The 26,757-nt window shown below is 30.7% G+C and overlaps 6 protein-coding genes across 6 annotated transcripts; 1 reads left to right on the top strand and 5 right to left on the bottom strand.

The window, feature by feature from the left end:
• Positions 1–5,490: 5,490 nt before the first annotated feature.
• LOC111828656 lies at positions 5,491–5,932 on the bottom strand. Its single transcript, XM_023777137.1, has one exon. It carries the CDS (start codon positions 5,850–5,852, stop codon positions 5,700–5,702), a length of 153 nt encoding a protein of 50 aa, XP_023632905.1. The 5' UTR covers positions 5,853–5,932; the 3' UTR covers positions 5,491–5,699.
• Positions 5,933–7,846: 1,914 nt separating this feature from the next.
• On the bottom strand, positions 7,847–8,233 carry LOC111828613. The gene has a single exon (XM_023776971.1). It carries the CDS (start codon positions 8,142–8,144, stop codon positions 7,992–7,994), a length of 153 nt encoding a protein of 50 aa, XP_023632739.1. The 5' UTR covers positions 8,145–8,233; the 3' UTR covers positions 7,847–7,991.
• Positions 8,234–10,224: 1,991 nt separating this feature from the next.
• Positions 10,225–10,664, bottom strand: LOC111828644. The gene has a single exon (XM_023777101.1). It carries the CDS (start codon positions 10,564–10,566, stop codon positions 10,417–10,419), a length of 150 nt encoding a protein of 49 aa, XP_023632869.1. The 5' UTR covers positions 10,567–10,664; the 3' UTR covers positions 10,225–10,416.
• A 3,243-nt stretch (positions 10,665–13,907) lies between these two features.
• On the bottom strand, positions 13,908–14,355 carry LOC111828648. Its single transcript, XM_023777117.1, has one exon. It carries the CDS (start codon positions 14,284–14,286, stop codon positions 14,134–14,136), a length of 153 nt encoding a protein of 50 aa, XP_023632885.1. The 5' UTR covers positions 14,287–14,355; the 3' UTR covers positions 13,908–14,133.
• A 1,329-nt stretch (positions 14,356–15,684) lies between these two features.
• On the bottom strand, positions 15,685–16,809 carry LOC17898634 (putative F-box protein At1g47390). Its single transcript, XM_006304900.1, has one exon. It carries the CDS (start codon positions 16,807–16,809, stop codon positions 15,685–15,687), a length of 1,125 nt encoding a protein of 374 aa, XP_006304962.1.
• Positions 16,810–18,477: 1,668 nt separating this feature from the next.
• Positions 18,478–22,308, top strand: LOC17898850 (probable protein phosphatase 2C 12). The gene is made up of 10 exons (XM_023789430.1): positions 18,478–18,698; positions 19,181–19,484; positions 19,793–19,964; positions 20,123–20,276; positions 20,357–20,420; positions 20,720–20,827; positions 20,947–21,072; positions 21,155–21,390; positions 21,486–21,688; positions 21,787–22,308. The coding sequence occupies exons 2-10, from the start codon at positions 19,287–19,289 to the stop codon at positions 21,810–21,812; spliced, it is 1,287 nt and encodes a 428-aa protein (XP_023645198.1). The 5' UTR covers positions 18,478–18,698; positions 19,181–19,286; the 3' UTR covers positions 21,813–22,308.
• Positions 22,309–26,757: the final 4,449 nt, after the last annotated feature.

Raw genomic sequence — 26,757 nt, 5'->3', positions numbered from 1 at the left:
ATATATATACTTAATTTTATTATTAGTATATATATATATATATATATATATATATATATATATATATATATATTGTGCCATTTCACGATTTTATAAATCAGCATGCATGTCACAATCCTTGCTCAGTTTAGTTGGGTCATAAGAAACTCAAATATAGAAATTAGAATATGTATATTTCTTCGAAAGTCTCTTCATAAATCATTATAAAATATATTGTGCACTTGTAGATTTTAGGGATACTAATGTCGGAGTTTGACTCATTAGGACTAGATGAATTGAATTTTCAAATTTTCAAATTCGATCTATAGAGTATTTTCACAAAAAATTTGGAGATTTTTCTCAAAGTGGAATGGTTACTTTAAAAAAATATAAATTTAAGGGAATCAGTGCTGCTAGCACATAAACAAAGAAATAATATTTTCTTACCAATTTTTTTTTTTTTCCTTAAACAAAGTTTTATATGTTTTAGTAATAGTAACTGAATCAGTGCTGCTAGTTTTACATGTGTCGGAATAAAAGCAGCCTTCTATTTGTGTCAAGCACACTTATCTTTAAGCATATCACACTCTTAACTGAGGTTGACATGAAGACACAATGAGTCCAAAACTTTTCTAAGTATATAAAAATGGGATTCTTATGGATTTTGTCACTTTCTCACTCAAATTTTATGAATATGCCATTTTTACTAAAAGTTTGTAAATTTGCCTTTTTACAGTTTTATATAATGTGTATTTTTGGGATTTTTTTTGTTAAAGTACATACTTCATCTCAAATACTAAATTCTAAGAAAAAATGAAACCAAGAAAACCCAAACATAATATGTAAAATTGTGTTTTTAGATCTATAAAATTAAAATAGCAAGTCTATAATATTTAACATAAAATGGTAAAAACTATAAATGCTATTCAAAAAAGTCCTTATTGAGTAATTAACTCATATAAATATCCCAGCGATCGCTCTCGTTCTTTTTTTTTAATAACTAAGAGGATCTGAACTGAAACTCATACATCCATCAGGCCCGAGACCAAAACATGTTATATGGTCTCGTCCCAAGCGCTATTCGAATCAGCGACCTTTAGGTTTTTGCCATAAATCTTTACCAATTGAGTTTTTAACACTTGGTGATCGCTCTCATTCTTTCACCAACTTTATAAACAATCTTGTATTTTCTTTTCTTCACCTAGCCAAAAGACAATGTTTTCTGTTTCCAAGTTTGTTTTGTGCAAATGTGACCAAGTTTGTGAAGCATGCATGCAAGGTTATGTGACTTACAATAATGGGGAATTTGAACGTATATGCTAACTCTCATCTCACCACACATATATATATGGTTCACTCACTCTCAATCTTTACAAGAGTAAATCTTATTACATCAATATGATATTATATTTTTTAATGTTTTTTATCACTCTATATAAATTTCTCACTTCATTTTGTAAACCATCTCAAAAATGGCACGTCAATCTTTTTTTCTAGCAAAACATTTAACGACTGGTAGGATCATGACTGTTTTCGTTAAAAACCATTAATGATCTCATTGTATGCACGTTAACACGTACGTCGTGTATAATTTAATTAACAAACATTGCTTTGAAAATTTTCGTTGATAATTTCCGTAACGTGAGACAAAAAAGTCGAGAGAAGCATATATTCAATGACTTATAGTGACAGAAGTGTTTAATCAACTAAACATAAATAAACCCTAGGCAAAAAAAGAATCATAGATATTAAAAAAGGGTACAAAATAATGATTCATATGATCCATTCATGCTGCTGGAGCATAGTCATAGATATCATCATCATCGTTGTCACCGTCTTCTCCATAAATAGAGTGAGCACACTCAAATGCTTGATTGCTTCTAGTGAAGACGCCTCCAATGCACCTTCCACATACATTTTCATCTACGCAGAGAACAAACTCGGTAACAGAAACCATACTTAGCTTCTTTCTTTTTAGTAATGAGAGGAAAAAAGTTTGATGAATCAAAATGTGGTAAGAGCAAATGCAAAACACAAAAAGTTTGATGAATGAATGGGATTATTGTTGGGCTCTTTATAGGTTGGAACCAAAGTTAGTGGAAGAGTTTAGACTCATTCTTGTCATCTACTGACTTCAGCAAGGAGTGTGACATGTTGATATAAGTTCTAGTATGGCACAAGTTCATTGTTGGTAACTTTATGACACATAGGATTTGTGATGACACGTCTGCTATATTCATATATAATCTGTAGATATCTTTATTTGGGGGATTGTGTTTATGAAATAATCTTGTCAGGAAAGGAACAAAAAGGTTTGGCCTTTTCAGATTCTTTATGATCATGGGAATATTATTTTGTAGTGGCGACATAATGGTGCCTAAAGTTAATTTGTCTGTTTTTCTATAATTAGATACAAAAACATTAATTATATATTTGCCACTTTTCTTAATTGTATTTATGGATATGATCATGCTGCCAAAACCTTTATAGATTTGTCATTTTTACAATATAAAAATACTAGTATTTAATTATCATGTATTCATGTGTTTTACCCATTATATTGAATTTAAGTTTAGTCGATTTCATTTGTTCTTAGAATATTATTAGTTGTTCTAAAATATATATATTAGCAAAGAAAAAAAGATGTGTATATTTTGAAGTGTTTAAAAATGACAAATCCATAAGATTTTGAGTAAAATGGCATATTGTAAAATTTGAGGAAAATGGAAAAAAATTGTAATAAAATCCTAACAAAATTCTATGTGATATACCGAGATTTATTTAGTTTTAATAAATGAATCTATTGAAGTTAAGGGAATGTGCTTCAACATGAGTAGATCTAAATTCTAATACAAAGAAATTCTTAGAACGTACGTATACATTGGACTTTGACTAAACCAAAAAGCTTAAAGGACGTTGACATTGTTCTACTTCATAGGCACATGTTGTAATGTTGTTCATTTGGATTCCTTTGACTCTTAGGATGAAAATGATATTTTATGATCTTGTAATATAAGTTTCGTGAGAGGTCATGTCGTCAAATTAAATTACTATATTCTTTTCTTCAAATTATTTCGTCCATGTCAAGCGTACGTGAGTAAGTGACGTTAGTCATATTTTAGCTTTGCTCTTTGTCTTTGGTCACCAAGAAATGTAAGTGAAAAGTTGGGTGGATAAAGATATTAAAGGTGACATGTTTGATTGTATTTCCATTAGGAGCAAATAATACTTTATCTAGTTATATGAATATGATAAAACGAATCTTTCGAGTTTGAATTTTTTAAAATGGATGTAATGGAAATTGTTGTTCATAAACGTTTTAAAGGTTGAGCTAGATCATGACTTGATTTTTTTTCAATTACTTCGCTCTTTAATGTAATATTTAATGTAAACATAAAGAAACCCTGGCAAAAAAATAATAATCATAAATATAATAAAAGGTACAAAATCATGGTTTTCATAACTTCATATGATCCATTCATGCTGCTGGAGCATAGTCATAGATATCGTCATCATCTTTGTCACTGTCTTCTACATAAACACAGTGAGCACACTCAAATGCTTGATCACTTCTAATGACGACACCTCTAATACACGTTCCACATACATTTTCATATATGCAGTGAACAAACTTGGTTACAGAAACCATACTTCTTTCTTTTTAGTAATGGGGAAAAAGAGAAATTATAAAGCTAATGTGGTAAGAGCAAACGGAAAACACAAAATTTTGATGAATGAATGAGATTATTGTTGAGCTCTTCATAGGTTGGAACAAAATTTAGTGGAGAGGTTTATAACTCACTCGTGTCTTCTACTGAGCTCAGCAAGGAGTGTGACCTGTTAATATAAGTTCTAGTATGGCACAAGTTCATTGACACATAGGATCTGTGATGACATGTTTGCTATATACATAAATTTTACAGTTCTTCTTTCTTTATTTGGGGGATTATGTTTATGAAATATTCTTGTCAGAAAAGAAACAAAAAGGTTTAGCCTTTTTAGATTCTATATGATCATGGGAATATTAGTTTTTAGTGGCTCATAATGGTTCCAAAAGCTAATTCGTCTGTGTTTTATAATTATTAGACTACGTAAAAATTCATATGTTATTTACTTTTAAATGAATCTGTTGAATTTTAAGGGTATGAGCTTCAACATGAATGGATCTAAATTCTAATACAAAGATATCTTTAGAAACCAGGTTCCCAATAAATTGAATTATACTACATATAACCAAAGAAATGACAATTTGGCATGAAAAATTCGTACCAAATTACATTATATGACTTATGTAAATTTATCCCGAGATCCCGAGAAGAATTATTTTGGACGTCTATCCGGAGATGATTCTTTAAATAGCAAGTGCACTCTGGTGACATAGATAGCCAAACCAATTCTTTAGACCTCTCTACACACAACATCATATTCCTAATATTGGGGTGTTATATTTTTAATTTTTAATTTTCAGTTTTTATATAATTGTTATCATTACAATTGTATTAATAAATGTAGTAAAATCAAAAATTTTAATATAAATGTAGTATAATTAAATTTTAATTTTTAATTTATAATATTTAATTTTGAAATTTTATTTTTAATTTAAAATTTAAATTTTATATGAAATCATTTCATAGTGCATTATTTTTTTTGGAAAAAATAAATCACAGTTTTAAATCAACGTCATTTTCGTTGTATGATAGGACACAACCACAGGGATGTTTTATTCCTCACGCACTGTTCAGACTTGGTAAAAATTGTGTCTTCTCCAACCGAATGGCCAGCCTTTTCTATATATTTGGAGGATATTATCGCCGATAGAGAAGAATTTTCAACTTTCTATATCTCTCTTATTCCTCGTAACTTGAATGTGAAGGCGGATTCTTTGGCGCGAAATGTTCGCACCATGCCGTCTTTTGTTAAGTTTGTAAACAAGTGTCCTCTACATTGGCTCGTCTGAGCTGATTTTGTTCTTTTGATGACAAAAAAAAAAAAATCAACGTTATTTTGTCATACATAATTCCACATCACTATCACTTTCTAAGTCATCTAACACGTGTCAACTGAGTCAGCATCTCACTATGACATATGGCGTATGAGTCAACAACCGTTAATGTGGAGTTTGAAATTGACATTATTTGTACATGAAATTTGAATTTTGTTTGATTTGTGTTTAAATTCACGCTGCATCTTTTTATAGGTAGAAAATTAGTACTTTTGAACTTGTACAGGTATGAAATGGTCTTTTTTTCCTCCAGATGACCTATGCGAGTATACTGAAGTTTTTAGTCAAACCAAAAAAAAAGTTATTTGCATTTTATAAAAATAAAATTCATAAGAAATAACAACCAAGTAAAAGTGTGCCCAAGCAACCCCAAATTACGATAATTATATATACAGTATTACTAACGATTAACGAATAGAATAAATTATCCTATACTTTAAATTCAGCATTTGTAGCTTGGACTAAAAATAAGTGAACGTTGTGTGGATTAGTAAAGTGAATACTATGGATACAAAATAAAAGTTGAAGAAACTTACAATGTTATTTAATTAATTTAACTTCAAAAATTAATAGACAAAAACAGTGAGTGTGGTTAAGAGAATCATGTTTGTTCACACTATCTAGTACATGCATGGTCTAGCTAAATATCTAAATTTCATTGTCATCTCTCTCCCTCTTTTTCCTCCTAAGTTACATTTATATACTAGTAGGAGATAAATCACGCAGCAGGAGCATAATCGTAGCCACTATCGTCGTCATCACCACCATTCTCACCATATGCCGCTTGAGAACTATCCACCAAATCTTCAACATACACCGCGGAAGCATGGTCCAAACTCTTGATTAGCAAGTTTGCGACGAAAGACATCATTTGGTTATGAAAGTAAAGAGATCAAACCAATGAATAGGTCTAAAGTGAAAGCCACAAAGAAGTGTGATGAGCTTGAAATGTTGTTGTGAGTTTGGTGAATATAATAAGAGAGACTAATGAGGCTTTTATAGGAGAAAGCTAAAGGTAGAATAAGTAGTGAACGCACTCTTTGGTAAGGGAAGCCTTGTGGAGTTTGAGAATTGCTCATGTTGTTGTGTGCTTGACACAATAGGTATTACATTTTTGCTTACACGTAGGATTTCTATTGTGACACATCAGACGATATAAGGTAACACAATGGTCCATTTATATTCCTTCCTAGTAACACATGTAAAGCATTTTCCTTTTTCAATAGTATTATAAAGACTCGAGTGGCAACAAAAGGAGTCTTGGAACTTTAATATAAGATTCTAGTGGCAAACATTGGTCACTTCTAAATAAAACATTTTTCGGAAAATGTAATCATAGCGATAGCTTGACCAGAAAAGGATAATGAGGTCGTAATCTAAGAGGCCACAGGATCGAGTAAACAGTTATTTTGATGTACCAAATAAAAATGCCAAACTAAGCAAATCTGAAACGAAAGGATTTATTTGCCTATGTTGGGCGAATAATATATATATGAAAAGAAAAAAGTATGAACTCAATCTTATATTAGTTCACCTTGAGCTCAGTAAAGAGTGTGGTACACTTGTGCTTGGCACACATAACAAATAGATTTTTTGCAATACTCTAATTGCCTACGAAGTTTCCTACGAGAATACAGTTTGTAAGATTTTTTGTAGGAAATTTTCTACGATTTTCTTACTGAGGACAATTGTTTTTCGTAAACAATTGGTAAGAATTTGGTAGGAAATTTCGTAGTAATTTCGTAGTAAATCATGTTGTTTTCTGCTTACGAGTTACGACACATATTGGACGAAATCAGGATTGGTCCAGCCGTCCAGTATATTTGTAAAGCAGCGTCGCAATTCAATATGTATAACGAAACGAAAGAAATCAATACGTTTCACTTTTATATATATTACTCTCTCTTTAGTATCTTTGACTCTTTGTATACTTGACCATGCATTTGTAGATATTTAGGGTTCTATAAATCTAAAAACCATATGACGTTTTTTTTTTTTTTTTTTGGTAAAAGCCATATGACGTTTATGAAATTAATTTATACAATATGTATCACTTGCAGTCTTGCACCATAATAGTAACAAATCATGAAACTGAAGATATATATTAGCTCTGATATATTTGGAGGCTATAAATTACATCACGGATTTATTAGAATAGTAAAATTTATTTTAGGGCATTAAAAAATGTGTATAGTCCAACAAATAAGATCAATATATCTTATTTGGTACATGCAGCATTGCAGCCTCTAATACTAACACCAATTAATTTGTCTCCCAGAATATATATATATGCTTAAAATATTGGCTTAGTCATCCAAAACCTATATATTTTTATGGATTGAAGAATTGTAGAGTAACAGTCGAGAGACTATTCGAGATGAAGTAAAACTTCAGCCAAGTCTCTCACTTTGCATACGCGATGAACATTGGAGTCCGATTTTATCACATTGTACAAAATCAACATCTAAGCCTCTGGATAGATTGGTAGATAAGATGAACTTAATATTGATTATAGAAATTAATGGACCAATATATACAAATTGGTAAACTAAATATACATGTATGGATACACTTTAGTATACTTTTGAATGGTTAGAAAGTTTCACATCTTAAACAATAAACCAGTTGGTAATTAACCTTTTGATCCAGAAAAGAATCGTGGATGAAGATTTTAATCTTGCGCTGATGACGATAGTATAAGTATTTAACCAAAAAACACGAAATCTATGTAGTGTTTAATCCAATATAACTTTTTTTTTTATCAAACTACAAACGTTATTTAGTAAAATAAACGTTACCCTAACATCCATACTTAAGAGACAAAAACTGATTGTGGTTAAGGAAGAGATGATTTTGCTACTACAGTTAAGGAAGAGATGTTTGATCATCTGTAAGAAGACGCACAACACTATACATACACAACCTAGCTAGATATCTAACTTACCTTATCATATCTGTCTCTCTTTTTTTTTTTCCTGCTAAATTACATTCATATACTAGTAGGACACAATTACGCAGCGGGAGCATAATCATAGCCACTGTCATCGTCATCACCACCATTCTCAACATAAGCTGCTCGAGAACTATCCACCACATCTTCAACACATACCGTAGAAGCACGGTCAAAGCTCTTGATGACCAAGTTTGCAACGAAAGACATCATTGTTCCTCTTCTCTTGGTTTTGGTTATATCTATGAAAGAGGATTATAGAGAGATGTACAGAACTACAAAAGGGTGCTGAGCTTGAAATGTTGTTGTGAGTTTGGTGAATATAATAAGAGACACTAATGAGGCTTTTATAAGTGAAAGTTAAAGGTAAAGCAAGTGGTGAACACACTTTGTGGTCAGGACTGCTTCTGTGGAGTTTGAGAATTGCTCATGTTGTTGTGTGTTTGGCACAAATAGATATTACATTTGTTCTCACACGTAGGATTTTCTCATGACACATCAGATGTTAAGTTAAGTCATTGGTCGTCTAGTTATGTTCCATTCTAGTAACACATGTAAAGCGTTTTTCCTTTTTCACTAATATTCTTTCTCAAGCACAACAAAAACAAATAAAAATAAAAATAACAAAAGAGCTTTAAATAAGATTCTAGCTGCAACATTGGTCACTTCTAACTGAAATTTGAGGAAATGAGTTTTAATTTTCTTACAAGATTATGAATAAACTATACATATTACCTTTTGTCGACAAATATGTTCACTAAGTATAAGTTTTTGTCATGTGACTTGGAAATGCTTGTTCATAAATTATGAGAGGCATAATTCATTTATAACACTTTTGTGTTTCTACTATCATCAGTCCATCATCGACACCAGTGATAATGATAATATGAATTCGATAAAGGTCTTATATACGTGTATACGTTAGGCGTGGACAAAAAATTCGTTAAATTCGATTCGATTCGCTATTTGCTTTGATTCGATTCGAAAAATTATAATATCCGTCAAAATTTTGAAGCAAGGCAAATTGGAAAATTTACTAGTCGTAAAAACCGAAACAAATTTCTGAATATTCGCTTCGTGCCCAGGCCTAGTATTCATTTCATCCAAACAAAAAAAACCATGTGAAGAAAAATAGATATTTGAGGCCATTTTATTTGCTCTCATGCTGCTGGAGCATAATCATTGATATCGTCATCTATCATGGTCACCGTTTTCAACATGTCATCAGTTCATCCTCAGGTCAACCTCACTAAAGAGTGTGATGTGCTTACTACACATTGGACCAAAACATAATGTGGCTCAGTATGTACTTGTAAAGCAGCATCACATTCAGTAATAACACAAAAGGAAAAAAATTCGAGACCTCTTTATCAAGACCGTTGAAGGGAATAAAAAAGCTTCGAATGTAAGGGAAATAATGCAAAACATAATATTTTAGGGCATTCTCTTTGGTTACTTGTGTACAACGTGTCTACAAAATAGTGATTCCTGTCAAGATTTGATATGAGATTAATCAGATATTTAATTTAGTGATTATGAAAGGTTTAATTAAGTGAGACTTAAAGTTTAAACAAACAAACTTGAGATAATAATTTTAAAAAAAACTAATGAGAAAGTAAATCTAATAATGGAAATTTTTTTATCATCATTAGTATAAGAACAAAACCAAACGATCAAAATAATATATTTTATGAACTAATAATGCTAGCTAGGACTATGTAAATTTATATAACTTCTAATTTATCAATATATTAAATAACGAAAAAACAAATTTGAGACCAAATAAATATATATTAATTTATCACAGTATTAATTTCGTCTTTAATCCTCTAATACTGAAACTATCGAACAAGATATATGAGTCAATTTTTGTATTACTTTATCAGTTAATTTAGATGGAATCAAATGCTTTTCTTTATTCACTTTATATGTTTACTCCATTAATTCCAGCATTTGCTTATAAGAAAAATAAATTTGTTCTGGTTTATCCAAATACGGATTTAAATTAAACAGTAATTAGTCAGTTTAGTGCGGCCTCTGATTCGGGTACAATACATAATTTGCCTCCCATAATTTGCTTGATAAGAAAATGTTTGCTTAAGCAATAAAGAAAATTAAAAGCCTATATAATTATCTACAACTTTTAAAATGTTGGATTACACTTTTGATTCGGCTTAAAAATTGAATGTTGGGTGAATATATACTAAACCACAACACAAAATCAATGAGAAATCACCAACACAAGTAAAAATGTTATTTAGTATAATGAACTTGAATAAATTTTCAAACTTAAGAGACAAAAAAGTGACTTTGATTAAGGATTTTATGGGGCGATAAACACAAAAAGGGTTAAAGAAGAGATGGGTTTGCACCACCTTCAAGGATATGTACATACATGGCCTAGCTAGATAAACTTATCACCATATCATCTCTCTTTCTCTCTCTTTTTTTTCCTAACTTACATTTATATACTTAAAGGAGACACTCACGCAGCAGGAGCATAATCAAAGCCACTGTCATCGTCATCACCACCATTCTCAACATTAGCTACTCGAGAACTATCCACCAAATCTTCAACACATACCATTGAAGCACAGTCAAAGCTCTTGATGACCAAGTTTGCAACAAAAGACATCCTTGTTTGTTTCGTTTTTCTTGGTTTTTGTTATGAAAGAAGGTTGTAGAGAGATGGACAGAGCTAGCTACAGAAGTGTAATGAGCTCTTAAATGTTGTTTAGGAGTTTGGTGAATACAATTAGAGAGACTAATAAGGCTTTTTATAAGTGGAAGTGAAAGGTATAGTAGTCAAGACTTTCTTTGTGAAGTTTGTGAATTGCTCATGTTGATGTGTGTTTGGCACAATAGATACTACCATTTTTTCTCACACGTAGGATTATCTCATGACACATCAGACGTTAAGGCAACTCATCGGTCCATTTATATTCCTTTTTAGTAGCACATGTAAAGCATTTTCCTTTTTCACTAATATTCTTCCCCACACTCACTACCAAAACAAAATATATATATACTAATCTTATACTTAATATGTATGTTATGTAATTAGTTGGTTGAAATAAAACTCCATTTCCAAATTTTTTGGACCAATAAGATAGACAGACGACTAAACTGAACGTTGATCGATCTAATTATACATCAACTATATCGAATGTTAAGTGTATATGTAGAGCTAATGAAAATGTAAATATTTGGATTTTCCAAGCTTTTTTATTTGTTTAGTTATCGTTGTATTTTATTGCTTATGATTATTATTTATCAATTACATGATGTATAAACTTAGTTTTAAAATGTACGATGAGGCGTATGTTATATATTAAAATGTTATTGATAATATCTCATGTATCAAATCTCTTAAACAAAAACTTGTAGATATAAATCATACTATAATAATAGTACATAATTCTTAACTGTGTTTCAAGATTCCTTAATTTTATTTTTAAAATACATGATTTTTTTCAATATTGAAACACAAATATAAATTAAGAAACTTGGCCGTTTCATCAATCAGTGAATAACACATGAAATAAATTCCCAAGTCACATGTTATTTTCTTATAAGTAGGAAATAAATGTTCATAAAATTAAAAAAAAAAATTAAAAATGTTTATGAGAAGCATAATATATTCTTCTATAACACTTGTTCTGTTATCACTTATCACCGATGCCAAAGAAAAATATATTATGAACATTATAACATGTGAAATATATAGAAAATAGATTGAGAGAACTCATTTTGATCAACAATATAAATCATAAGTACACAAAATCATCATAAGAGATACAAAAATTATGAATTGTATATATAAAACTGATCCAAACCAATAATCTAACGCAGTAACGCAGATGATGCACTCATGCTGCTGGAGCATAATCATAGATAACATCGTCATCCTGGTCACCATTTTCCCCAACATAGCCATATTTGCAGAAATCAAATTCGGATGAAGAACACATGTTTGCTTCAATGGTTAATGAACAATTTTTTTTTTAGCATTTGATGAAAGAATGAGAGATCTTTGGGATCAATCTATATATGAGAAAGCAAGAGTTGACAAAAGAGTGTGAACTCAATCTATCTTCAGTTCACCGGCCCTTAGGTCAATCTCACTATAGAGTGTGATGTGGTTACTTCACATTGGACGAAATCATAATGTGGCCAAGTACTTGTAGAGTCAGCATCACGTTCAATAATAACATAAGGAAATAATTCGAGATCGTTGAAGGGAATAATGCTTTCCATGTTATTACGTAAAGCAAAAAATGTAGGAAAAATCATATTTAGGGAATTGTCAGCTCTTTGGTACATTGGTACGACGTGTCAACGAAATAGTGAATCATGTCAAGATTTGAGATATCGGAATAATCAAATATTTAGTGATTATGATTTGATGAAAGTGAGAGTTGTAGTTGTATACTTGTATACATGTCAAGAAAAATATCTATTAAAAACAAATAACAAAAAGAAGACTTATAATAATAATAAAAAATATAATGGACAACGTTATCAACATTAGTATATGAAATAAAATCAATCAAACATTCAAATTAATATACAGTTCTTTTTTTTGTAGAAGAAAATTTGTCTGAATTATTCAAAAAGATACATGAGTCAATATATGCTCTAAAATCGGTAAAGAGTAAAACAAACTCAGAAAACAATTAATACAACTTATTAAATTAATACTAGGTCTACCCTAGTTTTAGAAAAAGTAATTCAGGTATTATTTGATTATAAACCATAAAACCGTATAATATCCTTTTGTAAGATCTTAACATCTTATGCCACTAATTATAATCGTGGTACACATTTCCTTGTACTAGGTAAAGCTTTACGTCAATCTTGTAATGACGATCATATACGCAAGTACAGTCGTAGGTAAGCTTATTAATGTATAGTAATAGAAGTTCAATTCCAAGCTGCCTCTATATAACATGTGAAGAGAACCTAATGGTAGGCACCAAATATAACCTCGGACCATCATCCTATGTAAAATACTATCCTTAGCTTTGTTTAGTTTGGCTACCACAGCTTGCATATAAGATGGAGAAAACTTAGAGACAAGATCGAAATCTCAATGGATATGCTGTTAATAGAGTTGTCATTGTTGTTATTATAAGAGCTAAAAACCCATGATTCATTGAAAAGTGTTTATATATACTAGGTAAGAAAACATGGTCTATTGTATGGATTTTATCAATTAATTATAAAAGTGTTTTCCATTAGAACAACTTAGTAATTTAATTAAAATAGGAGTATTGTACATAAGAATTAAAGAAATACAATATTATACTTCTTTAATAGCTTTGACTATTTCGACTACTTATAAATCACCCATTAGTTGATGTACATAAATCTAACATAGTCTATAAAAATATGTATCACTTGCAAAATTGCAATAAACACAAACTACCAAATTTTTCGTAGGAAATTTTGTAATAAACCATGATGGTTTCTTGTATATAATTCAGATCGTGGAGGAAACATAAAAACATTTTTACAAGATTTTTTCAGCATTTGCTTATGCTCACAACGAAATTTTGTTCTGACTTTTCAGAATTGTGATCTTTGTGGACTAACATAGATTCTTATGATGTATTTATGAAGTATATTTTAACTAAGCCAAAGATCAGAGAATTTGGTGAACCAAAGAAGATAATTATCTAACATATAATTAGAAAATTGGTTTAAGTAAATACATGTGAAGTTAGCTTCCTTTCCATCTAAATTTCAATTGCAAAAAACTTCACATCTTGAAAAATTAACATGTTGGATTACACTTTATATTCGGCTTTCTTCGATTTCAAAATTGAATGTTGTATGAATGAATTAAGTGAATATATGAAACCACAACAAAAAAATCCGAAGAGAAAACACCAACACAAGTAAAAAAAGTTCAGGAAACTAAAAAATGTTATTTAGTATAATGAACGTTAGATTAATTTCCATACTTATGAGACAAAAAAAAAGTGATGTTAGTTAAAGGAAGAGATACATGGGAGGCTTAAGGAAGAGATGAATTTGCTACCACCGTCAAGGGTATGTATGTTCATTTATAAGAAGACTCATCACACCACACTATCTAGTACATAACATTCATGACCTAACTAGCTAGATATATATCTAAATCAATCACCTTATCATCTCTTTTTCTCCTAAATTACATTTATATACTAGTAGGAGACAATCACGCAGCAGGAGCATAATCATAGCCACTGTCATCGTCATCACCACCATTCTCAACATAAGCTGCACGAGAACTATCCACCACATCTTCAACACATACCATTGAACCACAGTCAAAGCTCTTGATGACCAAGTTTGCGACGAAAGACATCATTGTTCTTTGTTTTTTTTTTTTGATATATGAAGAAGCCTATAGTTGCAAGAAGTGTGAGATGAGCTTAAAATGTTGTTGTGAGTTTGGTGAATATAATAAGAGAGACTAGTGAGGCTTTTATAGGTGAAAGCTAAAGGTAGAATAAGTGGGGAACGCACTCTTTTGTCAAGACAGCCTTGTGGAGTTTGTGAATTGCTCATGTTGTTGTGTGTTTGGCACAATAGATACTACATTTTTTTATCACACGTAGGATTTTCTCATGACACATCAGATGTTAAGCTAACTCATCGGTCCATTTATATTATTTTCTAGTTACACATGTAAAGCATTCTCCTTTAACACTAATATTCTTCCTCAAGACCAACAAAAAGAGTGTTTTGGAGCTTTAACATAAGATTCTAGTGGCCACTTCTAATTAAAATTTGGGGATATGATTTCTATCTTTAATCTAAAAAAATCATCTTGGCCATATCTATCTACACAACTTTTATAGTTTGCTCATCAGTCACCTTCTGTACCAAAGCCTCCCCATCATACTCTATTGTGTTAATTGGGAAGATGTGTGTGTGTGTTGTTAACCTTTTTTCTCATAGTTATTGAATTGTACATAGCTTGTAAATCTTGTCTTTGAGTAGGTATAGATAGATTTGGTATTGGTAAGTATCTACATTCAGTGCCGTGCCAATGACTGAATGCGCGCGAATCTCCATACTATTTATGTTTGAATTGGACTCGATCTATCTACTCTGTCTCAAAGATTCAAAACAGTGGCGCTATTGTCATTCCAAGAACTAATCAAAAGCCATGGTGATGATAATGCTCATAGGTACTTGAGATTTAAACCGAGAATATCTAAGGTTACCTGACGCACTTCTACCGTAATGCTTACCAAATATAAACTTGGTAACGAAAACGCTTCTGAAAACGAGCCAGATATAAAGATGGAACGCGAAAAAGTATTCCTTCCTCCAACTCCGGTAAAAGCTTCTCTTGCTGTCTTGCACCATTTAGGTTTTTGAACCCTAAATTAGTTATTATCTAAAGTTAACTTGTTTCAGAAGAAAAGCTTTTGTTATTTCTATATAAGTTATTTAGAACACGTAAGAACATGGTGCATGTTTCTTCATGTTTTTTCATGTTGAACCATACAGTTTCTCAAATTGGTAACACATGCTAACATGTGGAACAGAACATATGAAAGATACTTGTGTTGCAAGATCTAATCAAAACAATTTTAGTACTATCGCAAAAGCTAATATATTCTTCCAAAGAATTAATATTATTATGTCCAAAGAACCAAAACTAGAAAACAGAGAAGATAGTTGTTAATAAAATACCAAAATCCAAATCAATTTAAGCATCTTCAAAAACCATAAAAACAAGACAAGACTAATGAAATCAAACTTGTAATGCGCCTGCTTCTTCTCTTTGACCTCGAGGAACTGAGACCAAACTTGGGAAATAAGCACAATGCAAAGGCCATAGATCAACCATAGGATCTATTTGAGTTTTAGTGATCAACTTCTTGTCCCCCATAACATAGATCCAAGCTTGACCAGTTCCATCGCAAGAACACACAACGAGCTTTTTACCGTCGATGAAGTAGCTTGGCCTTAGTAAATCCGGCAAGTTAGGAGTTGACACTTCCATAAAATTCATCCATTCACCATCCCCACCGCGCCAGTTTCTAGTAACCACATTCTTGGTCACCCAAATCTCAATCTTCTTTGTTAAATGGCATTGCTTTAACAGCGAAAACCGATCCCCCTTATAAAGACTAAGAACAAGAATATCGCGGTTGTCCCTATATGGAACTGGTAGATCAGAGAGCTTGTCGAATTTTTCCACTGAAAAATTGAAGGAAAGTAGGAACATTGAGGAATCATTCATTTGATAAGAAGCAACCCAATACAACGTTCCATTCAGCGATACACTTGTGGATTGCAAATAAACACTTTTTTCTGCCTCACTACTACCAACAGCTTTCAACATTGAGTCTTTCACCTCATTGGAGGCAAAGTCATGGATTTGCCAAACCTTATTGGTAAGTTCTGGATCCTTGTAACAACACAAAAGTGTCTTGTAACCATTCTCCAAAAGACTCCCGTTACCATACTCATAACCTATGCCATTACAAGTCACACGTTGGTTAGCCTTTACAAGCTCGATCCATCTAGTCTGTCTTAACCACGGGTTCAAAAGCACAACTCCTTTATAATCCATGCCACATCCCAAGAACCCATTGCACTCGAAAAAAGTTTTAGGTATATATGATTCGAAACCGGGAATATCTAAAGTTAGCTCACGCACTTGTATCTTTGGAGTGATGCTTACCGAGTAGAACTTGGATTTGGTTGCTAAGATGAATCTAAAGGTCGTCTTGTGGTTGTTGATGAATGTCTTATCGTCGATGAGTGTGTTCCATTGCTTAGAAACTGCTCTGAAGCGAACAAGAGATTTAGGAGGGACACGAGAGAGCGTCTCTTCAATCAAATCATACGGAAGCGTATCCTCATGAGCCATTCTCTCTTCTTTTATTTTTCTGTGAATTAATAATCTCTCTACACCTTGGCTACTGTTTAAATATAGAGAACACTCCTAATCCTATTTGTATTTACATATCTCCTAAATACTAACCATAACTCGGTTAGGATTAGATAACTTAGTTATCTTCAATATTTTCGGGTCGAGTTTAAGGCTTTTAATTAAGAGAATTTTATTATTTTGGTCCAAGTACTCATGAACTCAGCTTTTGGTTTTGTAATTTTCTTAAGTGACAGCGCTCCTTTTTATCAAAGTAAAATTAAGATTTTTATTATTTATTTGAAAAGTTTTAGAAATTTGTTTTGGAGATTTTACTAATAAGTTTTGTTAAAACCCTAATAAGCAAAACGTTATATATATATAGATAAAATAGTCAATCTATGTGAAATTAAAATTAAGATTATGACCTTTAAGAGATTTGAGTAAGTTTCAAAGGCTAATATATAAAAGAAGTTGTTTGTCCTAAGCTTATGATGTTACTTTTAAGATTAGGTATGTAATAGACATCGGCTAGAATCTTGCGTTCTCCTCCTTTGGTTACAAATAAAATCGACCCTTTCCCTTTGATGTCAATACGAGAATCATCACCAAATCGTATTTATGTCTTGAATATGGATATAAATACATAAATTAAAAATAACCTAAATATTGACTGTTGTGTTAACAAGCGTGGTAGTCTATTAGCCCTGTTAACGGAACACATATTCGACTCTTTTTGAGATATCCGTATCCTTATTATCCGTGGCTTTAGAAATCATATTCGCTAATATGTAAAAAAAACTGAAATATATGATATTTAAATCAAAATACCGTATTTGTATATAAATACTATATTTCCGTATATAAATACTGGATATGCATATTTAAATACCGGATATCCGTATTTAAAATACAAAATATACCGATTTAGAGTTTTATAATATCTGTATCCATAAACCATCATTTAACCATCCGTATCCATATCTTTTTTTCACATAAAATACAGATACATATAAAAATACCTGCAAATACAATTTTTTAATCTTAAAGCTGTAGGTTACATATATCTTTATATTTGCTCCTCCATTAACCAGCAAAGTAGTCTACATATATGGGTTGAGTTTTTGTGTTTATAATCCGAAATTTGGAAAGGTTAATTTCACATGTAACGTGTATTAACACGTAAGATAGTAATTTAAAGAAGACAAAAACTTGATACTTTACCAATACCTTTTTCATATATTTTTTTCTTTCTTCTTACTTGACCAATGCTTAAAATAGTTTTAAAAAGAACTCACACATTAATGTGAAATTAGTCTACGTTTAATATTTGATCTATATAATAAACCATAACATAAAAATAGAATTTAACATTTCAAGATCCAATTCTTTTTTAGTACTACTAAATTAGTTTTCTTAAAATTTGTCTACGTATATATATATGGGTTGAATTTTGTGTGTGTGTGTGTGAGTTCATAAATCCGAGATTGATGGGGTTAAGCCAGGTCGACCACGTGACAACTGAAAACGACAGCGTTTCAATCAGCGCCGAATAAAAACACATAACGGTGCTTATTGCTGCGAGAACGGCGGAAGATTTTATTTATTTATTTATTAATTAAAAAAGAAAAAAAAAAAAAAAGAAGACAGAGAAGAAAGAAGAGACCTCACCTTCCTCTCTTTGCGCGTTTTCTCTAATCTCTCTCTCTTCTCTTCTCTCTCTCTCTCTCTTACGGCTGTTGAAACCATGGCATTTCTCCACTTCGCCGGGATCCGTGATTCTCGATCGGAGGATGTATCGTCTTCTTCTTCTTCGTCTTCTTCTCTCTTCGCGTAATCTCCATTCTCCGTTCTCCAAATCGCTGTCTAATTGCAATAAAATCCAAATCGTAATCTCCTCCTCCTTCTTCTTCTTCTTCCACCATTGTTATCGGTTCTTCATACGATGTGATCGTATTCGAGATTCTTAGATTCTTCTGAGTTTTATCGCTTCTTTTGATATAAAACAACAATACGCGGTTTCTCATTTCCAGATCATTCGTTTGCGTTTGATTTTTTTTTTTTTTTCTTGCTCATCTGGATTCAACCGCAAACGAACAAATTCGTGGACGCATTTTGATTCTGTGTTTGTTCTGTTTTTTTTTTGTTGAAGATCTAATTTGATGTTTTCGATAGTTTTTTTGAGTTTTGATCCAACAATGTAGATCGGAATTTTAGAAGCATATGTTGAATCTGTAGCTTTTTAATTCGACTAACTTGGAAACCAAGTTTTAGATCGTTCTCATGAATTGTTAACAGAGTATTTTAAGATGTTGTGACTTGTGATTGATTATTGAATTTTTTTTTTTTTTTCCTTTGGTGTGTGTATCAGGTTCTTGTATGATGAGAAACTGGTGAAGAACTAGAGGAAGCTTAGAGGAAGTTTTGTTAGTCTTGGTTTCGGATATTTGTGTTTTTGTTAAGCTTAGTTGGGAACGATGTCAACTAAGGGAGAACATCATACAGTTCCGCTTTCTGTGTTGCTTAAGCGTGAATCAGCTAATGAAAAGATAGACAATCCTGAACTTATACACGGGGAGGCGAATCAGAGCAAGAAAGGAGAGGATTTTACGTTTGTTAAGACAGAGTGCCAACGGGTTATGGGAGATGGTGTTACTACCTTCTCGGTTTTTGGGGTATATTTTCTTGCTTCCCTCTCTTTATATGCACTTGCCATCGTATGGATTTTTGAGAATGAGAATAGATGTTGGCTAGTTTTATTAGTATGGCAATTGAGCCATTATAGTCGTCTTGTGTTCAAGCAACTGCAATGCGTGGCATGATCAAAAATGTTGTAATGGATTGTACAGTTATTGAGGAATGACACACATTTCTCTATCTATATGCATATATTGTAGATGATTATATTGACATGTCGTTTTAGTTTTAGTTGTCTTTTTTGGTGTTGATATGTCTAGTTAAACATTGAATCGTATATTTGCAGCTTTTTGATGGACACAATGGTTCTGCAGCAGCTATCTACACTAAGGAGAATCTCTTGAACAATGTATTAGCTGCAATACCCTCTGATCTTAACAGAGATGAGTGGGTTGCAGCACTTCCTAGGGCTTTGGTTGCAGGATTTGTTAAAACTGATAAAGATTTCCAGGAAAGAGGTATGAACTTATTTTGTAACTGAAAAAATTGGATTTTCAATGAAAAAACCTTGTAATGTGATTCATGTCCCAAAATGTGAACCTGTCAGTGTCTTTATAGTCCTATATTATTCTGGTGAAGGCTTTGTTTGAGTTTTTACTATTTTCGTGCATTTCAGCAAGGACTTCTGGAACAACTGTAACTTTTGTCATAGTAGAAGGATGGGTGGTGAGTGTTGCATCTGTTGGTGATTCTCGTTGCATACTTGAGCCTGCTGAGGGCGGTGTATATTATTTGTCTGCTGATCATCGGCTTGAAATAAACGAAGAAGAGTAAGTCAGCTTTGTACCTGCTATTCACCCAACTGATGGATAATCTTGATTTTCTTTACAGTATTTTGGTTCTTTATCAGGCGAGATCGAGTCACTGCAAGTGGTGGTGAAGTTGGTCGGTTAAATACTGGTGGTGGTACTGAGGTAATTTTTAGATAATACTTGACTCTTTCTTCTGTGTGAATAAAGTCTTTTGTCATCGTGCACTCCTGATTCTAGCAACTTATAACAAAAAGGTAACTGAGTGCATACTCTGAGGATGGGGTTTCAGGATTGGATTTTTTGCCAGACTATAGCATGAAAACTGTAATGTACTTAGCTAATACATCGTGAAAATTTAGGCTGTCAAATTATGGTAGCTTTACAGAATACAACACACAGGAAATATCTTTGTACTGTCCAATTGAAGAATTCTAATAACTAAATCTTTTTTGGTTCTTTAGATTGGCCCTCTGCGATGTTGGCCTGGTGGGCTGTGTCTCTCAAGATCCATTGGAGATCTGGATGTTGGTGAATACATTGTTCCAGTTCCTTATGTAAAGCAAGTCAAGGTTCGAAACTCATCACTAAATCTAATCTAAAAATTATCTTTGTGTAGTTATAGCATTAGCTGACATTCTAATTATTGAGTTTATCCTGAAAAACTTATTTTTTATTTTTGGTTATGTAGCTGTCTTCAGCTGGTGGTCGACTTATCATCTCAAGTGATGGTGTGTGGGATGCGATATCTGCAGAAGAAGCTCTTGATTGTTGCCGGGGTTTGTCACCTGAATCTTCCGCAGAGCATATTGTTAAAGTATAGTATCTGAGTTGATTCATTTCTGATATATTATGTACTTAACTTTATAGTACCTTGATGTTTTCATTACTTCGCACAGGAAGCTGTAGGGAAAAAAGGTCTTCGCGATGATACAACCTGTATTGTTGTTGATATATTGCCGCTAGAAAAGCCGGCTGCTTCCGTACCACCTCCAAAAAAGCAAGGAAAAGGAATGCTAAAGTCCATGTTCAAAAGAAAATCATCCGACTCCTCTTCTAATATCGAGAAAGAGTATGCCGAACCTGATGTAGTTGAAGAATTGTTCGAAGAGGGCTCTGCTATGCTTTCAGAGAGGTGTGATTCTTTGAATATAGTAATGAAACAGAGATAGCTTCATTTAGAGCTACTAATCTTCATTAACCCTTGTTTTTTTTTTCTGTATATTGCAGATTAGATACAAAGTACCCGCTTTGCAATATGTTTAAGCTGTTCATGTGTGCTGTGTGTCAAGTAGAAGTGAAACCTGGAGAAGGTGTCTCAATCCATGCAGGATCAGATAATTGCCGTAAGCTTCGTCCGTGGGATGGTCCATTCCTTTGCGCAAGTTGCCAAGATAAGAAAGACGCAATGGAAGGAAAAAGATCATCGGGAGGTACTTCTTGATTTCTCCCCGATATTTTGCAATCGATTTTGAACATGTCGGTAGATATTGTTATGAAAGCTAACTCTAACCTTATTTGGGATATTCAGATAGACATAGTAGTGAGAGCGACTAGCCAGCAAATCTGCAATTTATTGGCAAAAGCAACTAACAAAACGGTATTGTGAGTAATATTGGAGTGGTTCGAGGAATCATCTGGTCGTATAATTTGTTGTCACCCAGAGATATAAAGTTCCTTGATCAGCCACCACCATTCTTCTTACCATTCTCAAGGCAGACTCCAAAAGCAGTTTATTTTTATTCTTTGATATGTGCTCCCACTTCACACGACAACTTGGGTTCAAACTTGTTTCAAAGTAGTAGAGGTAATTTATAAGTTCTATTCATTTTTTTTCTCTTTTCTTTTCCGATCACTCTGTTCTTTGCGTCTTTGAGTAGAACTAACTACGAGAGACGGTAGCTTTTTATTACTTGGTGTTGAAAATGTTGAGTCGTTTAGGGAGAAAGAGGGTAAAGAAAGATATATATGTCCGAGTCTGTGTGCATTAATTATTTTCAATGTAAACCGAAGAAAATATTCTGGAAAAAGAAGCAAATCATTTTTCATGTAATTTTAATTATAATATATATGTCTTTTAACTTTTATACTGTTTAAATCTCTATATTAGTAAAAGAGAAGTACAAAACAAAATACGGGTCGGGTCAAAATTAAAAAATTAACCCGATTTCAACAATTGGATACTTTAAAAGTGGATATTAAATTGGGTTTGGATACATATATCGGATACTTTCCATATCTAATTTTAGAATTGTATTATTTCCATAACTAATTATAGGATTTCCAAATATTTCTCTAACTAATTTAATATAATCTATTAAAATAATAATTATTCTTCTTTCACTTTTATTTGATCTTATTTTTAATTAATGATATTGTACAATATAATATAAATATTTAATAAAAAAATTAACTTTTTTTGCATATACTGCAATTTGAATTTTTTAAAACGGACATATAATACTCAACTACACTCGATTAAATATTTTGGACAATGGTTTAAAATCATTATTAGTATGACCAATATTAAAACCATTGTTACATGAGCATATTTAAAATTTTAAAAAGTTTCAAAATATTATGATTAAAAGGTTTAAATATATTAAAAATTTTAGAATTTAAAATATTGGAAAAAAAAAATTTAAGACATAAATGTAATTTTGGAGACATCATTTTTATTGATAAAATCTATTATATATCAAACTATTTAAAATTTAGGTAGTTCACGGGTAGTTTGTTAAAATCACAATTATAATGATAAAGCGAGTTATGAATAAGGTTTTTTACGAAATGAATTCTGTTATAGGTTGGTCATTCAAAATTTTTATTGTAAATATGTAATTTTTACGTATATTCCTACTTCTACTACAAAATGATCAAAATGAATATTTTATCGACAAATATTATTTCGTGCTGTTGAATTTTCACCGTGTTTTAGTTGTATCAAAACTCAATATATAATTATTTACTCACTTTTTCTTTTATTATTTTATTTAAACTTATTATACAAATATATGATTCATCGTAATTGATTGGATTGCAATAAAATTAAAATGTAACATATTCAAATCCGTTAAAGGTTATATATATATATATAAGTATTTTTCCCGCGCTGTAGCGCGGGTCCGAACCTAGTTTGTTCTTAATTGTTTAACCTTGGATGTTTCCTAGTTAGACTTGGTGCCTAAAGAAAATAAAACCACGAATAGTTTGGTAAGCGAAACTTGAATAATAGATGAATTTGAATGAAACAATATAACCAACCATTGTTATTGACTCATGTTAAAAAAAAAATATTGTAACTTGAATTCTTTTGCAGTGCACTTTTAAGGAAAATTTGTGATGAATCTAGTTTTATTCTTCTCATAAGTGCAACCATATTATGATTTTACAAAAAAAAAATAACTCAAAAATGTAAGTCAATCATAACTCAAAATTCATACACAATTTTTTACAAACAAATCATGATTGGTGACATTTTTGAGTTATGTTCATAATTCAATCCAAACATGTCACCAAAAGTATAGAGATAAAACATATAAATTGACAATGAGAAACGTCGATACTCTTGTTGTGAAACAAAATTTAAACTGTAATTAACGACGCTTATTACTTATGAAAACTAAAAAACAATGCGACTTAATTAATATTTGTCATAAAAATACATGAATTTTTTCGTTGTAAAAAAAAACGTGAACTAATTTATCGTTGATAAAAAAACATAAAATATTTTTTGCTATTATTTCCCCGGGAAAAATTGCATAAAAAATCTCCATCTAATTTTAGTTTGGAAGTTTAATAGCCAATGTTATTTGATTGGAAATAAAATGCATGATTTATTAAATTATTGTCTATTAATACATTAAGTATATAAAAATTGTCGAATCAAATAAATTGCTCGTTAATCGGATTGACGGAATTAGTAAACCGGATTTGACGGAATTACACTAAACTTAGGGTTTATCCCACCCTCCTCATAACGGCTATTAACGGCGTGAATGACGCCATTATAATTTTCTAAAAGGTTCCAAAAAAAACACTTAACTTATTTAATATTGACCAAAACATATATCTATACTATTAAAGCTGAAGTACACAATGAATTTACACTATAGTTTCATAATGAAATAATTTTGATTCCTACTTGGGTTAACACGCGGATCTAAATTATCAAACGGATCTTTTAATCGGGTTTAAAGAGTTAATCTCAACCGTTTATAAATTTGTAGATTAAATATGAATCGTTCATTTATTTGATCCATAATAAACCGTTTATATCAGAATCATTAATTTATGGTAGGCAAAATCAATGGATTATATCTTAATTTATAACAATTTAGTAATTTAAGTTAATTAAATTCGCCTATTAAATATAACATGATTTGTTATTCTAAATTTTCTAAAAATGGAATATTCGAATATAATATTTAATTTTAACAATAAAATCACGATAATTTAGTGATTGAGATTGAATAAAGTTATTTCTTTTCAAAATTAAATCTCAAACCAAATATTCTAAATTATTAGCTACCCTATTTTTACAGCCTATATAAATCATTCCATGTTTTCTTAGTTTACATTCATTTCAAAGCGAGAAAAAATATATATCTCACAAAACAAAGCATGAACTAATACAAATTTTCACACCACATACTTTCATTTCATTTTTAATCAATGTCTACTCATAATATTTTACTTTTTGTGTTTAGTTCTTTGTAAACAACTAATTGTGATCTACTTTTTTGATGTAGTAGCTTGAGATTTTGAGGTCTTTGGGAAAACTACGAAGATCAACAACATCCTCCTCAATGAACAAAAAAACGTGGTATGCATTCAAATGTCATTTAGTCCTACTTCTTATCATCATATATGTAAAATATTTTTATATAAAATTGTTAATATTCCTTTTAGAGTTTTTTCCTCTAAATTACATGGTACATATATATATATATATATATGCATATTTCTTATCTATACTATTAACTGTAGTACCCATTAAATTTACACCAAAGTTATCAAATGAAATAAAATACATGCTTAATCGGGTTTCCACGCGGATCTAATTATATTGGTGGATACTTTAATCGGATTTAAGAAGATAATGAAATATTTTATCGCAATCGTTTATTTGTAGATTAAATCTTGATCGTTAATCTAAATTTTCAAATATCTAAATGATTTTATAATTACTATAATTTTTATTTAGGGAAATATATTAGGTGAAGAATCTCAATATATTATGTTTTCATTACTATTCCTATACGTGAATTAAATATTTCCTAAACTATTTAGCTAAAATAATTTATAATTAAAACTTTCTTTTAAAACGTAAACAAATGAAAATTAAATTAATATTTGTGCATCTTTTTTTATTCACAAACTTCGTATTAAAGGTTTTAATCCAATTTAATTTTGAAAACATTTAACTACTTATTATTAGAAAATTCGCATTACTTTTTTACAAAGTTTTATATATATAAGCATTCATTATTTCCTCAATAATGTAAAGTTCTCAATTAATATATATGAAATTTATAACCAAAAGGTGCCTGTAAGGCTCCTAAGGAATAAAATTTAAAATCAAAACAAAATTAGTTTATGGTTTTTTTTAACTCTTAAAATTATTTTCATTATAAAAGATAAAATATATTTGAAAATATATACATAAATATTAGCAAAAGATATGCAAGATATGTTAAAAGATCTTATTTAACTAATATAGTTTTTAACCATGAATAAAAATAAAATACATTTTATGAAATAAAAAATTTGATTCATAACATTTTTTGTTTAAAAACTTTTAGGAAAAAATCATTTTTAGAAACGAAAAAGGAAGGAAACAAATTTCAACTAATATTTTATACCTCTTTTACTAACGGATTTTAGATCAAAAGGATAATAAATTTAATTTTGGTAAACATTTAATTATTTGAAACTAAATTTTAAAATAGCATTACTTTGAAAGATATTCGGGTCATCTCTTAAAACAGGTCTTTTAATCGGGTCTTGGAATTAAATCTTATTTTCGAATATCTAAAAGATTTTATAGTTATTATAATTTTCAATTAAGGAAATATTTTAGGTGAAAAATCTGAGTATATTATCCTTTTCACTAATATTCCTAAATTAAATATTTCCTACATTATTAAACTTAAAACATTTAATTTACCTTATTTTAAACTAGATTAAAGACTAAATTTTATATTATAATTCTTTACAATTATTTTTGAGAAAGACCCGTTTTGGTGTACCCCTTTTTAAAAATACCCCTCTTTTCTATCCATTTTTAAAAATACCTCTTTTATATGGTTGATAAGGTACATCAAGATCATCATTACTACTGGGAGACTAAATCCAAATATTTATAAAGTTTTAAAAGGTTCTAAACGGCATCTATAAGGTTTTTAAAAGGTTTACATAGTTTTTATAAGGTTTTTAATTGATTTTTAAAGGTTTTTAAAAGGTATTTATACGGTATTTATGATATATATATATAAATTTA

This window comes from Capsella rubella, unplaced genomic scaffold (genome assembly GCF_000375325.1).
Source record: "Capsella rubella cultivar Monte Gargano unplaced genomic scaffold, Caprub1_0 scaffold_1, whole genome shotgun sequence".
NCBI lineage: Eukaryota > Viridiplantae > Streptophyta > Magnoliopsida > Brassicales > Brassicaceae > Capsella > Capsella rubella.
This window is presented reverse-complemented; position numbering and strand designations above follow the sequence as displayed.

What these genes read in the sequence shown, in the direction of transcription:
- LOC17898850 (XM_023789430.1), top strand. Translation starts at nt 19,287, where the DNA reads ATGTCAACTAAGGGAGAACATCATACAGTTCCGCTTTCTGTGTTGCTT. An exon ending in TCTGCTATGCTTTCAGAGAG is followed by an intron (nt 21,391 to 21,485) that starts GTGTGATTCTTT and finishes TGTATATTGCAG; the next exon opens with ATTAGATACAAAGTACCCGC. An exon ending in AGGAAAAAGATCATCGGGAG is followed by an intron (nt 21,689 to 21,786) that starts GTACTTCTTGAT and finishes TGGGATATTCAG; the next exon opens with ATAGACATAGTAGTGAGAGC.
- LOC111828644 (XM_023777101.1), bottom strand. Translation starts at nt 10,566, where the DNA reads ATGTCTTTTGTTGCAAACTTGGTCATCAAGAGCTTTGACTGTGCTTCA.
- LOC111828656 (XM_023777137.1), bottom strand. Translation starts at nt 5,852, where the DNA reads ATGATGTCTTTCGTCGCAAACTTGCTAATCAAGAGTTTGGACCATGCT.
- LOC111828648 (XM_023777117.1), bottom strand. Translation starts at nt 14,286, where the DNA reads ATGATGTCTTTCGTCGCAAACTTGGTCATCAAGAGCTTTGACTGTGGT.
- LOC111828613 (XM_023776971.1), bottom strand. Translation starts at nt 8,144, where the DNA reads ATGATGTCTTTCGTTGCAAACTTGGTCATCAAGAGCTTTGACCGTGCT.
- LOC17898634 (XM_006304900.1), bottom strand. Translation starts at nt 16,809, where the DNA reads ATGGCTCATGAGGATACGCTTCCGTATGATTTGATTGAAGAGACGCTC.